General features: G+C 48.8%; 1 protein-coding gene across 1 annotated transcript in view; it reads left to right on the plus strand.

Moving 5' to 3' along the window:
- Positions 1-2,892: 2,892 nt before the first annotated feature.
- Positions 2,893-16,702, plus strand: part of CDS1 (CDP-diacylglycerol synthase 1) — a 151,729-nt gene continuing 137,919 nt past the window's right edge. The window contains exon 1 of the mRNA XM_069743262.1: positions 2,893-3,190. Within this exon, the coding sequence (XP_069599363.1) occupies positions 3,128-3,190 (63 nt within the window). The 5' untranslated portion in view covers positions 2,893-3,127. The remainder of the gene's footprint in view (positions 3,191-16,702) is intronic.

A 16,702-nucleotide genomic window follows, 5' to 3' on the forward strand; every position in this document is an offset into this window, starting at 1 on the left:
GATAAAGAGGAAGCCCCCACAGTCTGTTAACCGTTTATAATGATGTAGTCACTATTGACAGCAGCATCTAAGGGGTTAAATAGATTTGGATGGTGCAAACACTGATCATGGCTGATGCAGCAAGTTGTCAGCTATAGTGTACAGCTGACAGCTACTGGATTGTCACCTGTATGGGGATATAAGTCTCTTATATATCAGGTCAGTTAAAAGGCGTATTGGCGGTCACTAAGGGGTTAACTAGCATTATTTAGTTTATCCTTCAATGTTTGCAAGTCAGCAAACTGCATGGCCTGGTATAATGTGTAATCAACATATCAGCAAATATCATTGTTCAGTGACCCCGTATCCCTGTTTTGCAAATATCAATTCAACCTACAAGAAGAGTCAACATAAAGATAGCAGTCTATGCCTCCTGGCTTACTGAAAATAGACATCTGGATAATTAAGCATTAAATGGTGTATTGTGCCACAGAAAGTGTGCCCTCCTTCTCCAGCTTGCCACTCCTTTGGACTGCGTGTCCCAAAGCATCTGCAGTTTGCCATCTTCCTCAATACCATGCCCACCTCCTCTAAGCCATGTGTTCCCTCCTCTGGGCAGTTTTCCCCCTTCCTTAGTGCCCTGTGCCTCTAAGCAATTTACCACCTCTTCTCTTGGCAGGTTGGCCCATCCTTTGGGCCATGTACCCCTCCTCCAGGCAGTTTGACCCCTTGCTTAGGGTACTATTCCCCCCCACTTCACAATTTTAACCTATTCCTCAGTGCACTGTACCCAGGTTTCTGTCTCCTCCAGTCAGTTTCACCCATAACTTAGGGCCCTGTCCTACTGTTTCTACCACCTCCAGGCAGATTTATTACTTCTTCAGGGCCCTCTGCCCAACGCCTCTCTGAGCAGTTTGTCCCATCCTCTGGACTATGTGCCCCCATCTACAGGCAGTTTGACCCCTTCTTTGGAGCCTGTACTCCTATTTCCTCCTAGGCACTTTAACCCTTGCCTCAGGGCCCTGTACTCCTGTTTACCCCTCCTCCAGGCAGTTTGACCCACTCCTCAGGGCCCTGTACTCCTATTTAACTTTCCTCCGGTTTCCCCTTCCTCTGGACCCTATACTTGTTTCCGGGCAGTTTGACCCCTTCCTCAGGGCCCTGCACTCCTGTTTCTCCCTCCTACAAGCAGTTTGATCCCTTCCACAGGACCCTGTACTCCTATTTCCCCTACCTCAGGTTTCCCCCTCCTCAGGACAATGTATTCAGGTTTACCCTTCCTCAGAGCCCTGTACTCTTGTTTCCCCTCCTCTTGGCCCTGTACCTGTTTCCTCCTCCTCAGGGCCCTGTACTACTGCTTCCCCCTCAAAGTCCTGCACTATTGTTTCCCTTTCCTCTGGGATTTGTACTCCTGTTTCCCCTTCCTCAAGAGCCCTGTACTCCTGTTTCCCTTCCTCAGGACGCTGTACACTTGTTTCCCCTTCCTCAGGACCCTGTATTATTTCCCCTTCCTCAGAGCCCTGTACTCCCGTTTCCGTTCCTCAGGGCCCTGCACTCCCGTTTCCCCTTCCTCAGGACCCTGTACTCCAGTTTCCCCTTCCTCAGGACCCTGTACTCCAGTTTCCCTTCCTCAGGACCCTGTACTCCAGTTTACCCTTCCCTATACTCCTATTTCCCCTTCCTCAGGACCCTGCACTATTTCCCCTTCCACAGGGCCCTGTACTCCTGTTTCTCCTCATCAAAGCCCTGTACTCCGGTTTCCCCTTCCTCACAGCCTTGTACTCCTGTTTTCCCCCTCCTCAGAGCCCAGTACTCCTGTTTCCCCTTCCTCATGGCCCTGTACTCCTGTTACCCTTCCACAGGGCCCTGTACTCCTGTTTCTCCTCATCAAAGCCCTGTACTCCGGTTTCCCCTTCCTCACAGCCTTGTACTCCTGTTTTCCCCCTCCTCAGAGCCCAGTACTCCTGTTTCCCCTTCCTCATGGCCCTGTACTCCTGTTACCCTTCCTCAGGGCCCTGTACTAATTCCCCTTCCTCAGAGCCCTGTACTCCTGTTTCCCTTCCTCAGGGTCCTGTACTCCTGTTTCCCTTCCTCAGGGCCCTGTACTCCTGTTTTCCCCCTCCTCAGGACCCTGTACTCCTGTTTCCTTTCCTCAGGACCCTGTACTCCTGTTTCCTTTCCTCAGGGCCCTGTACTCCTGTTTCCCCTTCCTCATGGCCCTGTACTCCTGTTTCCCTTCCTCAGAGCCCAGTACTCCTGTTTCCCTTCCTCATGGCCCTGTACTCCTGTTTCCTTTCCTCAGGGCCCTGTACTCCTGTTTCCCTTCCTCAGGGCCCTGTGCTCCTGTTTCCCCTTCCTCAGGGCCCTGTACTCATGTTTCCACTTCCTCAGGGCCCTGTACTCCTGTTACCCCTTCGTCAGAGCTCTATACTCCTATTTCCCCCTCCTCAGAGCCCTGTACTCCTGTTTCCACTTCCTCAGGACCCTGTACTCTTGTTTCCCCTTCCTCAGGACCCTGTACTATTTCCCCTTCCTCAGGGCCCTGTACTCCTGTTTTCCCCCTCCTCAGAGCCCAGTACTCCTGTTTCCCTTCCTCATGGCCCTGTACTCCTGTTTCCCTTCCTCAGAGCCCAGTACTCCTGTTTCCCTTCCTCATGGCCCTGTACTCCTGTTTCCCTCCCTCAGGGCCCTGTACTCCTGCTTCCCCATACTACTATTTCCCCTTCCTCAGGACCTTGTACTCGGGTTTCTCCTTTCTCATCACCCTGTACTCCTCTTTCCCCTTCTCCAGGACCCTGTGCGTCCCCTCCCTTCCTTTCCGCAATGCTCCTTGTGTTGTGCTCTGTGTGCGTGAGCTCCGCCATGTCCCCGCCCTGCTGTCAGCAGTGTGGGCGGGAGGAGGAGGGCTGAAGTGCAGGGACAGCGCCACCTCCAGGACATCCCTGTGCCCTCACTTCTCCTGGTAACTAGTGACAACCGGCCGCTTGTTCCTTCCCGCTCACCTCGGGAAGCCTGTCCCGAGCAGCAGAGAGGGGGGAGCCCGCAGCGTCTCGCGCGCCATGCTTCCGGGTGCAGTGTGCCCCGCCTCCTGCAGAGCCCTGTGATCTCCTCGCACTTACCTGCGCCTCATCCTCGCGCCGTGTGTGACATGTCGGAGCTCCGGAGGAGAGGGCCCTGCGTGGACGCCGAGCGCGAACACACCAGCGACAAAGTAAGTGCTTCCACCTTCCTGGCGGCCGCGTCATTCTGTCACCTGTGTGCACGGCGGCCACGGCCTCAGTCTGCGGTCGTGTACTGACCTGACGCATAAAGTTTATTCATGAAAACTAGGGCAGATAAAAAAAGAATTGCTGTTGCCAGTAGCAACCAATGAGCGTATCAGTATCACTTTAGGAAGCCTCCTGATTGGCTGTGCCAAGGACAGACATGTTCTGTTTCCTCCGCAGTAATGGCACTTTCCAGCATCTTGGCTGTGGACTCCAGGGCTCTGGACCTGGCATTTCCTGGAACCGACGGACTGGAAACCCATTTTCTGTCAAGTCTGATAGATTCTGCCATGGAGGTGAACAAAATGAACAGACCCTTGAAGTTGTAAATGTGATGTAGTTGTAGTTACAGTGGAGTGGCGAAGGTCACCGAAATTAATGGCACGTATTGGGCGCTAACAGTGGCCCAGGGACCGCAGTGATCGCTAATGGTCAGGTTTCCACCATGTTGTTTGTATCTACCTTTACTGGCAGTTCTCACTGGATCTGTATTATTTGTGTGAAATCAAGCAAAGTTTCTGATCCCTTCAGCTATTAATGCTGCATTCTCCTTACGAGGGGGCATGAGATGGAGGGGGCTGGCTGCACAATTCTGTGGCAGCGTGGAGATGGCTGCATCTCTGCCCGGCTGATCCGTAAACCGGCATTTCACTTTCATCAATCAGATCTGGTTGTTACAGAAAGGAAATGCTGATCGGGAAGGACGTCTTACATAACGGAGAGCCAGCGACTGCCAGTGGCGTCACCCGATCACGGCTTCTGCTTTAATTATTTGTGATGTCCTTATTGCATCTCTCAAGATCAGCTTAACCTCAGAGCGGCCCTGCAAGGCGTTAATGTGATGTACAGTATTTACTCACAGTGCCCCCGCCAGTGACTTATGCAATGGCGACCTCAGATATCCCACCACTGCTCGCATTTCATCGGAATCCCGGTAATATGCCCATTATACGTGGCATCATGTTGTATCTGTGGTGTACAGGAAAGGCGCGTATCATGGTGTAGACTCTTCGCACTCCTTCCTATTGGTAAAGATTTGGCCAAACATATGACACCACTGCAGTGTACTCAGATTTTAGGGTCTTATTTCCTACACGGGTAGTGTGCATGGGGGTGGCACTCTGCTTCTACAGAAGTGGGCATTCTGTCTCAGCCACTGCTGGATGAGAGGCGGGGGGCATTCTATCTCAGCCACTGCTGGATGAGAGGCGGGGTGCGTTCTATCTCAGCCACTGCTGGATGAGAGGCGGGGGGCATTCTATCTCAGCCACTGCTGGGTGAGAGGCGGGGTGCATTCTATCTCAGCCACTGCTGGGTGAGAGGCGGGGTGCATTCTATCTCAGCCACTGCTGGGTGAGAGGCGGGGTGCATTCTATCTCAGCCACTGCTGGATGAGAGGCGGGGTGCGTTCTATCTCAGCCACTGCTGGATGAGAGGCGGGGGGCATTCTATCTCAGCCACTGCTGGGTGAGAGGCGGGGTGCATTCTGTCTCAGCCACTGCTGGATGAGAGGCGGGGTGCATTCTGTCTCAGCCACTGCTGGATGAGAGGCGGGGGGCATTCTGTCTCAGCCACTGCTGGATGAGAGGCGGGGTGCGTTCTATCTCAGCCACTGCTGGATGAGAGGCGGGGGGCATTCTGTCTCAGCCACTGCTGGGTGAGAGGCGGGGGGCATTCTGTCTCAGTCACTGCTGGATGAGAGGCGGAGGGCGTTCTGTCTCAGCCACTGCTGGATGAGAGGCGGGGGGCATTCTGTCTCAGCCCCTGCTGGGTGAGAAGCGGGGGCGTTCTGTCTCAGCCACTGCTGGATGAGAAGCGGGGGCATTCTGTCTCAGCCACTGCTGGATGAGAGGCGGGGGGCATTCTGTCTGTCACTGCTGGATGAGAGGCGGAGGGCGTTCTGTCTCAGCCACTGCTGGATGAGAGGCGGGGGGCATTCTGTCTCAGCCACTGCTGGATGAGAGGCGGAGGGCGTTCTGTCTCAGCCACTGCTGGGTGAGAGGCGGGGGGCGTTCTGTCTCAGCCCCTGCTGGATGAGAGGCGGGGGGCATTCTGTCTCAGCCCCTGCTGGATGAGAGGCGGGGGGCATTCTGTCTCAGCCCCTGCTGGGTGAGAGGCGGGGGGCGTTCTGTCTCAGCCCCTGCTGGATGAGAGGCGGGGGGCGTTCTGTCTCAGCCCCTGCTGGATGAGAATGCAAGTAGAGGAGCTGCGGAGACACCATCACGTGTTTCTCAACGCAGGCAGTGAATAGCCAGGCCTTTCACCGGGAAGGAACAACCAAGGGAAGGGCAGCATCCAATAAAGGAAAACATCCAATAAAGGAAAACCACCTATGCCAAGCATGGTATCCATCCACAGACAGCTGTTTCGGGGTTTTTGCCCCTCATCAGTGTGGAGTAGGAAACTGGCTATCAGGAGCAGTGCCTAGTAGAAAGTCTATAAAGGCACGGATGATTGACCTTGTGGAGACCAAAACATCCAACACCGCGGAGACACCATCACGTGTTTCTCAACGCAGTGATCCAGAACACTGCCCCCAAATATGCAAATAGAGGAGCTGCGGAGACACCATCACGTGTTTCTCAACGCAGGCAGTGAATAGCCAGGCCTTTCACCGGGAAGGAACAACCAAGGGAAGGGCAGCATCCAATAAAGGAAAACATCCAATAAAGGAAAACCACCTATGCCAAGCATGGTATCCATCCACAGACAGCTGTTTCGGGGTTTTTGCCCCTCATCAGTGTGGAGTAGGAAACTGGCTATCAGGAGCAGTGCCTAGTAGAAAGTCTATAAAGGCACGGATGATTGACCTCGTGGAGACCAAAACATCCAACACCGCGGAGACACCATCACGTGTTTCTCAACGCAGTGATCCAGAACACTGCCCCCAAATATGCAAATGCAAGTAGAGGAGCTGCGGAGACACCATCACGTGTTTCTCAACGCAGGCAGTGAATAGCCAGGCCTTTCACCGGGAAGGAACAACCAAGGGAAGGGCAGCATCCAATAAAGGAAAACATCCAATAAAGGAAAACCACCTATGCCAAGCATGGTATCCATCCACAGACAGCTGTTTCGGGGTTTTTGCCCCTCATCAGTGTGGAGTAGGAAACTGGCTATCAGGAGCAGTGCCTAGTAGAAAGTCTATAAAGGCACGGATGATTGACCTTGTGGAGACCAAAACATCCAACACCGCGGAGACACCATCACGTGTTTCTCAACGCAGTGATCCAGAACACTGCCCCCAAATATGCAAATGCAAGTAGAGGAGCTGCGGAGACACCATCACGTGTTTCTCAACGCAGGCAGTGAATAGCCAGGCCTTTCACCGGGAAGGAACAACCAAGGGAAGGGCAGCATCCAATAAAGGAAAACATCCAATAAAGGAAAACCACCTATGCCAAGCATGGTATCCATCCACAGACAGCTGTTTCGGGGTTTTTGCCCCTCATCAGTGTGGAGTAGGAAACTGGCTATCAGGAGCAGTGCCTAGTAGAAAGTCTATAAAGGCACGGATGATTGACCTCGTGGAGACCAAAACATCCAACACCGCGGAGACACCATCACGTGTTTCTCAACGCAGTGATCCAGAACACTGCCCCCAAATATGCAAATGCAAGTAGAGGAGCTGCGGAGACACCATCACGTGTTTCTCAACGCAGGCAGTGAATAGCCAGGCCTTTCACCGGGAAGGAACAACCAAGGGAAGGGCAGCATCCAATAAAGGAAAACATCCAATAAAGGAAAACCACCTATGCCAAGCATGGTATCCATCCACAGACAGCTGACACGAGGTCAATCATCCGTGCCTTTATAGACTTTCTACTAGGCACTGCTCCTGATAGCCAGTTTCCTACTCCACACAAACAGCTGTCTGTGGATGGATACCATGCTTGGCATAGGTGGTTTTCCTTTATTGGATGTTTTCCTTTATTGGATGCTGCCCTTCCCTTGGTTGTTCCTTCCCGGTGAAAGGCCTGGCTATTCACTGCCTGCGTTGAGAAACACGTGATGGTGTCTCCGCAGCTCCTCTACTTGCATTTGCATATTTGGGGGCAGTGTTCTGGATCACTGCATTGAGAAACACGTGATGGTGTCTCCGCGGTGTTGGATGTTTTGGTCTCCACGAGGTCAATCATCCGTGCCTTTATAGACTGCTGGATGAGAGGCGGGGGGGCGTTCTGTCTCGGCCACTGCTGGATGAGATGTGGGGGGCAATTTGCTACTGCTATTGATGAATGAGAGGTGGATGCCTCTGTCTTACTATCTAGGTAAGGGGGGGGAGCATTCTAATGCATATGGAGTAAGAGGGGACAAGCTGTTACCACTGGGGAAAAGTGTATCTGGGATATCGGAGACCCTGCTAAAACTACTGCAGATAGTAATAGCAGCAGGCTATTCACCTACTATTGTAGGATTTAGTTGCCACTACTGTGTGATGTATGGCTGGTATCAAACATCCTATAGTCAGAACTGGATCTGCTGGGAGCTTCATTTGATTTGTCCAGCCCTGCTGTATTGGTATCTGTACCCCAGTATCTGGCTTTGCGTTTTGGACGTCTGTGCAGTATACTTATACATCCCTACACCAACCAGTCTAGTATATGTGATCATACTTTTCCCACGTCCAAATGGCCTTTTCACAAAAGCGAGAGAACAGGGTCTCTATTACTTACTAGTAATATCAATATCAAATCTGTTCTACATGACTTGGGATTTAAAGTTAAGCCAGATCTAAATTTGTGTATGGCTATTCCGTGGTTCTTGCCCATCATCAGTACAAAGTAGGAGACTGCTTTTCTGAATAAAAGGCTTCTGATTGGGGGTTTAAAGGGGTTGTCCAGGTTTGGGATAAAAGTCTGCAGTTACTCTTCATGACTGTGTGCTGTCACAATTTGCCAGTGTGATAAGGTGGTCACGTGACCATATATGCAGTTGTGTGAAAAAGTGTTTGCCCCCTTCCTTATTTCCTATTCTTTTGCATGTTTGTCATAGTTAAATGTTTCAGATCACAAAATTAATTTAAACTTTAGACAAAGATAACACAAGTAAGCACAAAATGCAGTTTTTAAATGAAGGTCTTTATTATTTAGGGAAAGAGAAATCCAAACCAACAGGGCCCTGTGTGAAAAAATTATTCTCCCCTAAACCTAATAACTGGTTGGGCCACCCTTACCAGCAACAACTGCAATCAAGCCTTTGTGATAACTGGCAATGAGTCTTTTACAACGCTCTGGAGGAATTTGGACCCACTCATCTTTGCAGAATTGTCATAATTCAGCCACATTGGAGGTTTCCAAGCATGAACCGCTTTTTTAAACCCTTAACCCCCGGAGCTGTTTTCGTTTTCGTTTTTCGCTCCCCTTCTTTCCAGAGCCATAACTTTTTTATTTTTCCGTCAATATGGCCATGTAAGGTCTTATTTATTGCGGGACGAGTTGTACTTTTGAGCGATACCATTGGTTTTTTCATATCGTGTAAGAGAAAACAGGAACAAAATTCCAAGTGTGATGAAATTGCAAAAAAAAAGTGCAAAAAAGCTAGGTTCACTAGTTGCTAAAACTGACCTGCCATTAGGATTCTCCAGGTCATTAAAAGTTCATAGACACCAAACATGTCTAGGTTCTTTTTTATGTAAGTGGTGAAAAAAAAAATCCAAAATTTACTAAAAAAGAAAAAAAAAATCGCACAATTTTCCGATAACCGTAGCGTCTCCATTTTTCGTGATCTGGGGTTGGGTGAGGGCTTATTTTTTGCGTGCCGAGCTGACATTTTTATTGATACCACTTTTGTGCAGATACGTTCTTTTGATCGCATTTTAATGCAATGTCGCTTCGGAAAAAAAAACATAATTTTGGCATTTAGATTTTTGTTTCTCGCTACGCCGTTTAGTGATCAGGATAATCTTTTTTTTTTTTTTTTTTCAATTGATCGGGCGATTGTGAACTCGGCGATACCAAATATGTGTAGTGTTTTTTTTTTTTTTAAATTGTTTTATTTTGATTGGGATGAAAGGGGGGTGATTTTATTTTTTTTAAACACATTTTTTTTTCCTTTTTTTTTGGCATGCTTCAATAGCCTCCATGGGAAGCTAGAAGCATGCACTACACGATCGCCTCTGCTACATAGAGGTGAAGCACAGATCACCTCTATGTAGTAGAAATGCAGCATTGCAAGGTTGTTATGGCAATACACCGATGACCCCCGATCATGTGACGGGGGTCAGCGGCGTGCGGCCGGCGGCTCTTGTTAAATGCCACTGTCGAGTTTGACAGCGGCATTTAGCTAATGGGCACGGGCGAATCGCGGCCACATGTCAGCTGTTGAAAACAGCTGACATGTCGCAGCTTTGAGGTGGGCTCACCACCGGAGCACATCTCAAAGCGGGGGATACTGCCAGCTGACGTACTATCCCTCCAGCTTTTCTTAAACCATTCAGAGGTGGACTTGCTGGTGTGTTTTGGATCATTATCCTGCTCCATAACCCAACTGCACTTCAGCTTGAGGTCACAAACAGATGGACGGACAATCTCCTTCAGGAATTTTTGGTGGACAGCAGAATTCATGGTTCCATTTACCACAGCAAGTCTGCCAGGTCTTGAAGCATATAACACAAAACTCATAAAACTTATGATGAATTTGTGGCCGGGAGTACAATCGTATACCTCCCCCAGTAAAACTGTCCAAATCTATGGGACAAATCAAGGAACTTAAAAATACATATTGCACGAGAGAACGGAGTAAGAAAATCCCAAAAATAATATTCATAAAACAATGTAAATTTTATTTAAACCAATATGAACAAGTTAAGTAACAGTACAAAACAGGCAAGTAGCCTTACTGAGGTGTAGCGGAAACCTATAATATGCTTGGGAATAGGGGGAAAGAAGGAAGCTTTACATCCCAGGTACTGCCTAGAGTGTGACAAGCATACCAGAGACTTAACCCCTTCCCGACCTTTGACGCCACCTAGGCGTCATGAAAGTCGGTGCCATTCCGACCCATGACGCCTATGCGGCGTCATGGAAAGATTGCGTCCCTGCAGATCGGGTGAAAGGGTTAACTCCCATTTCACCCGATCTGCAGGGACAGGGGGAGTGGTAGTTTAGCCCAGGGGGGGTGGCTTCACCCCCTCGTGGCTACGATCGCTCTGATTGGCTGTTGAAAGTGAAACTGCCAATCAGAGCGATTTGTAATATTTCACCCATTATAACGGGTGAAATATTACAATCCAGCCATGGCCGATGCTGAAATATCATCGGCCATGGCTGGAAATACTAGTGTGCCCCCACCCCACCCCTCCGATCGCCCCCCCAGCCCTCCGATCTGGCCGGTACACTGCTCCGGCTCCCCTCCGTCCAGTGCTCTGCTCCCCCCCGTGCTCTTGTCCGCTTCCCCCGTGCTCCAATCACCCCCCCGTGCTCCAATCACCCCCCCCTGCACTCCGATCCACCCCCCCCGGTGCTCCGTTCCACCCCCCCGTGCTCCGTTCCACCCCTCCCGCACTCCGATTCCCCCCCCCGTGCTCCGATCCCCCCCCCGTGGTCCCCCCCCACCCCATCATACTTACCGATCCAGCCGGGGTCCCGTCCGTCTTCTCCCTGGGCGCCGCCATCTTCCAAAATGGCGGGCGCATGCGCAGTGCGCCCGCCGAATCTGCCGGCCGGCAGATTCGTTCCAAAGTGCATTTTGATCACTGAGATAGATTATATCTCAGTGATCAAAATAAAAAAAATAATAAATGACCCCCCCCCTTTGTCACCCCCATAGGTAGGGACAATAAAAAAATAAAGAAATTTTTTTTTTCCACTAATGTTAGAATAGGGTTAGGGGTAGGGTTAGGGCTAGGGGTAGGGTTTCGGTATGTGCACACGTATTCTGGTCCTCTGCGGATTTTTCCGCTGCGGATTTGATAAATCCGCAGTGCTAAACCGCTGCGGATTTATGGCGGATTTACCGCGGTTTTTCTGCGCATTTCACTGCGGTATTACAACTGCGATTTTCTATTTGAGCAGTTGTAAAACCGCTGCGGAATCCGCACAAAGAAGTGACATGCTGCGGAATGTAAACCGCTGCGTTTCCGTGCAGTTTTTCCGCAGCATGTGTACAGCGATTTTTGTTTCCCATAGGTTTACATTGAACTGTAAACTCATGGGAAACTGCTGCGGATCCGCAGCGTTTTCCGCAGCGTGTGCACATACCTTTAGAATTAGGCTATGTGCACACGGTGCGGATTTGGCTGCGGATTCGCAGCAGTGTTCCATCAGGTTTACAGTACCATGTAAACATATGGAAACCAAATCCGCTGTGCCCATGGTGCAGAAAATACCACGCGGAAACGCTGCGTTGTATTTTCCGCAGCATGTCAATTCTTTGTGCGGATTCCGCAGCGTTTTACACCTGTTCCTCAATAGGAATCCGCAGGTGAAATCCGCACAAAAAACACTGCAAATCCGCGGAAAATCCGCAGGTAAAACGCAGTGCCTTTTACCCGCGGATTTTTCAAAAATGGTGCGAAAATATCTCACACGAATCCGCAACGTGGGCACATAGCCTTAGGGTTAGGGTTGGAATTAGGGTTGTGGTTATGGTTAGGGTTGTGGTTAGGGGTGTGTTGCGGTTAGGGTTGTGTTTAGGGTTATGGCTACAGTTGGGATTAGGGTTAGGGGTGTGTTGGAGGTAGAATTGAGGGGTTACCACTGTTTAGGCACATCAGGGGTCTCCAAACGCAACATGGCGCCACCATTGATTCCAGCCAATCTCGTATTCAAAAAGTCAAATGGTGCTCCCTCACTTCCGAACCCCGACGTGTGCCCAAACAGTGGTTTACCCCCACATATGGGGTACCAGCATACTCAGGACAAACTGCGCAACAATTACTGGGGTCCAATTTCTCCTGTTACCCTTGTGAATCAAAAAAAATGCTTGCTAAAACATAATTTTTGAGGAAAGAAAAATGATTTTTTATTTTCACGGCTCTGCGTTGTAAACGTCTGTGAAGCACTTGGGGGTTCAAAGTGCTCACCACATATCTAGATAAGTTCCTTGGGGGGTCTAATTTCTAAAATGGGGTCACTTGTGGGGGTTTCTACTGTTTAGGCACACCAGGGGCTCTGCAAACGCAACGTGACACCCGCAGACCATTCCATCAAAGTCTGCATTTCAAAAGTCACTACTTCCCTTCTGAGCCCCGACGTGTGCCCAAACAGTGGTTTACCCCCACTCATGGGGTATCAGCGTACTCAGGAGAAACTGGACAACAACTTTTGGGGTCCAATTTCTCCTGTAACCCTTGGGAAAATAAAAAATTCTGGGCTAAATAATTATTTTTGAGGAAAGAAAACGTATTTATTATTTTCACGGCTCTGCATTATAAACTTCTATGAAGCACTTGGGGGTTCAAAGTGCTCACCACACATCTAGATAAGTTCCTTTCGGGGTCTAGTTTCCAAAATGGGGTCACTTGTGGGGGGTTTCTACTGTTTAGGCACATCAGGGGCTCTGCAAACGCAACGTGACGCCCGCAGAGCATTCCATCAAAGTCTGCATTTCAAAACGTCACTACTTCAATTCCAAGCCCCGGCATGTGCCCAAACAGTAGTTTACCCCCACATATGGGGTATCACCATACTCAGGAGAAACTGGACAACAAATATTGGGGTCAAATTTCTCCTGTTACCCTTGGGAAAATTAAAAAATTCTGGGCTAAATAATTATTTTTGAGGAAAGAAAACGTATTTATTATTTTCACGGCTCTGAATTCTAAACTTCTATGAAGCGCTTGGGGGTTCAAAGTGCTCACCACACATCTAGATAAGTTCCTTTGGGGGTCTAGTTTCCAAAATGGGGTCACTTGTGGGGGGTTTCTACTGTTAAGCCACATCAGGGGCTCTGCAAACGCAACGTGACGCCCACAGAGCATTCCATCAAAGTCTGCATTTCAAAACGTCACTACTTCACTTCCGAGCCCCGGCATGTGCCCAAACAGTGATTTACCCCCACATATGGGGTATCAGCGTACTCAGGAGAAACTGGACAACAACTTTTGGGGTCAAATTTCTCCTGTTACCCTTGGGAAAATAAAAAATTGCAGGCTAAAAGATCATTTTTGAGAAAATAATTTTTTTTTTTTTTTTCATGGCTCTGCGTTATAAACTTCTGTGAAGCACTTGGGGGTTCAAAGTCCTCACCACACATCTAGATTAGTTCCTTTGGGGGTCTAGTTTCCAAAATGGTGTCATTTCTGGGGGATCTCCAATGTTTAGGCACACAGGGGCTCTCCAAACGTGACATGGTGTCCGCTAATGATTGGAGCTAATTTTCCATTTAAAAAGCCAAATGGCGTGCCATCCCTTCCGAGCCCTGCCGTGCGCCCAAACAGTGGTTTACCCCCACATATTGGGTATCTGCGTACTCAGGACAAACAGGACAACAATATTTGGGGTCCAATTTCTCCTAATATCCTTGGCAAAATAGGAAATTCCAGGCTAAAAAATCATTTTTGAGGAAAGAAAAATTATTTTTTATTTTCATGGCTCTGCGTTATAAACTTCTGTGAAGCACCTGGGGGTTTAAAGTGCTCACTAGGCATCTAAATAAGTTCCTTGGGGGGTCTAGTTTCCAAAATGGGGTCACTTGTGGGGGAGCGCCAATGTTTAGGCACACAGGAGCTCTCCAAACGCGACATGGTGTCCGCTAACGATGGAAATAATTTTTCATTCAAAAAGTCAAATGGCGCTCCTTCCCTTCCGAGCCTTACCATGTGCCCAAACAGTGGTTTACCCCCACATGTGAGGTATTGGTGTACTCAGGAGAAATTGCCCAACACATTTTAGGATCCATTTTATCCTGTTGCCCATGTGAAAATGAAAAAATTGAGGCTAAAAGAATTTTTTTGTGAAAAAAAAGTACTTTTTCATTTTTACGGATTAATTTGTGAAGCACCTGGGGGTTCAAAGTGCTCACTATGCATCTAGATAAGTTCCTTGGGGCGTCTAGTTTCCAAAATGGGGTCACTTGTGGGGGAGCTCCAATTTTTAGGCACACGGGGGCTCTCCAAACGTGACATGGTGTCCGCTAAAGAGTGGAGCCAATTTTTGATTCAAAAAGTCAAATGGCGCTCCTTCCCTTCCAAGCCCTGCCGTGCGCCCAAACAGTGGTTTACCCCCACATATGAGGTATCAGCGTACTCAGGACAAATTGGACAACAACTTTCGTGGTTCAGTTTCTCGTTTTACCATTGGGAAAATAAAAAAATTGTTGCTAAAAGATAATTTTTGTGACTAAAAAGTTAAATGTTCATTTTTTCCTTCCATGTTGCTTCTGCTGCTGTGAAGCACCTGAAGGGTTAATAAACTTCTTGAATGTGGTTTTGAGTACCTTGAGGGGTGCAGTTTTTAGAATGGTGTCACTTTTGGGTATTTTCAGCCATATAGACCCCTCAAACTGACTTCAAATGTGAGGTGGTCCCTAAAAAAAATGGTTTTGTAAATTTCGTTGTAAAAATGACAAATCGCTGGTCAAATTTTAACCCTTATAACTTCCTAACAAAAAAAAATTTTGTTTCCAAAATTGTGCTGATGTAAAGTAAACATGTGGGAAATGTTATTTATTAACTATTTTGTGTCACATATCTCTCTGGTTTAACAGAATAAAAATTCAAAATGTGAAAATTGCGAAATTTTCAAAATTTTCGCCAAATTTCCGTTTTTATCACAAATAAACGCAGAATTTATTGACCTAAATTTACCACTAACATGAAGCCCAATATGTCACGAAAAAACAGTCTCAGAACCGCTAGGATCCGTTGAAGCGTTCCTGAGTTATTACCTCATAAAGGGACACTGGTCAGAATTGCAAAAAACGGCAAGGTCTTTAAGGTCAAAATAGGCTGGGTCATGAAGGGGTTAAAGGGAACCTGTCACCCCGTTTTTTCAGATTGAGATAAAAATACTGTTAAATAGGGCCTGCGCTGTGCGTTACAATAGTGTATGTAGTGTACCCTGATTCCCCACCTGTGCTGCAAAATACATTACCAAAGTCGCCGTTTTCGCATGTCAATCAGGCTGGTCAGGTCAGGTGGGCGTGGTGACATCGCTGTTTCTTCCCCAGCTTTCCGTTGGTGGCGTAGTGGTGTGCGCATGTCCAAGTTCCGAATCCACTGCGCGCAGGTGAAGAAAAAGCGCGTGATCTGCGCTATTACCCTTGTCATCGGTGGGGGCGGCCATCTTCCTGAGGCCGTGCGTGTGCAGATAGAGTGCTCTGCTGCACGGGGCTTCAGGACAATAGCCGCGGGATGCCGCGCGTGCGCAGATGGAGTTGGCGGCGGCCATTTTCCTGAAGCCGAGATGCAAACTCGGCTTTGGGAAAATGGCCGCCGCGATCTCCATCTGCGCACGTGCGGCATCCCACGGCCATTTTCCTGAAGCCCCGTGCAGCAGAGCACTCTATCTGCACACGCACGGCCTCAGGAAGATGGCCGCCCCCACCGATGACAAGGGTAATAGCGCAGATCACGCGCTTTTTCTTCACCTGCGCGCAGTGGATTCGGAACTTGGACATGCGCACACCACTACGCCACCAACGGAAAGCTGGGGAAGAAACAGCGATGTCACCACGCCCACCTGACCTGACCAGCCTGATTGACAGGCGAAAACGGCGACTTTGGTAATGTATTTCGCAGCATAGGTGGGGAATCGGGGTACACTACATACACTATTGTAACGCACAGCGCAGGCCCTATTTAACAGTATTTTTATCTCAATCTGAAAAAACGGGGTGACAGGTTCCCTTTAAGGATACATTCCACAGCCCCATGTATCGCAATAACAGAGCAGTAACAATATAATTATAAAGTGCCACAGTGCAAAAAAATACAGCTACTGACAATAACCAGGCAGCTTACCCATATGTATGGACGATTTCCCCAGTTCCACAAGGCGGCCCCCTGACGCACGTTTCGCGGTCTGCTTTTTCACAAGGGGTTTTGAAAAAGCAGACCGCGAAACGTGCGTCAGGGGGCCGCTTGTGGAACTGGGGAAATCGTCCATACATATGGGTAAGCTGCCTGGTTGTCAGTAGCTGTATTTATTTGCACTGTGGCACTTTATAATTATATTGTTACTGCTCTGTTATTGCGATACATGGGGCTGTGGAATGTATCCATAAGTCTCTGGTATGGTTGTCACACTCTAGGCAGTACCTGGGATGTAAAGCTTCCTTCTTTCCCCCTATTCCCCAAGCATACCATAGGTTTCCTCTACACCTCAGTAAGGCTACGTGCCTGTTTTGTACTGTTACTTAACTTGTTTATATTGGTTTATTATGGGGGACTTCAACTACCCTGAAATAGATTGGGGAACGGAAATCTGCAGTTCCAGCAAAGGTAATCGGTTTCTGACAACTATGAGAGACAATTACCTTTCACAACTGGTTCAGGACCCAACAAGAAAGGGGGC

Source organism: Ranitomeya imitator, chromosome 1, assembly GCF_032444005.1.
Source record: "Ranitomeya imitator isolate aRanImi1 chromosome 1, aRanImi1.pri, whole genome shotgun sequence".
NCBI lineage: Eukaryota > Metazoa > Chordata > Amphibia > Anura > Dendrobatidae > Ranitomeya > Ranitomeya imitator.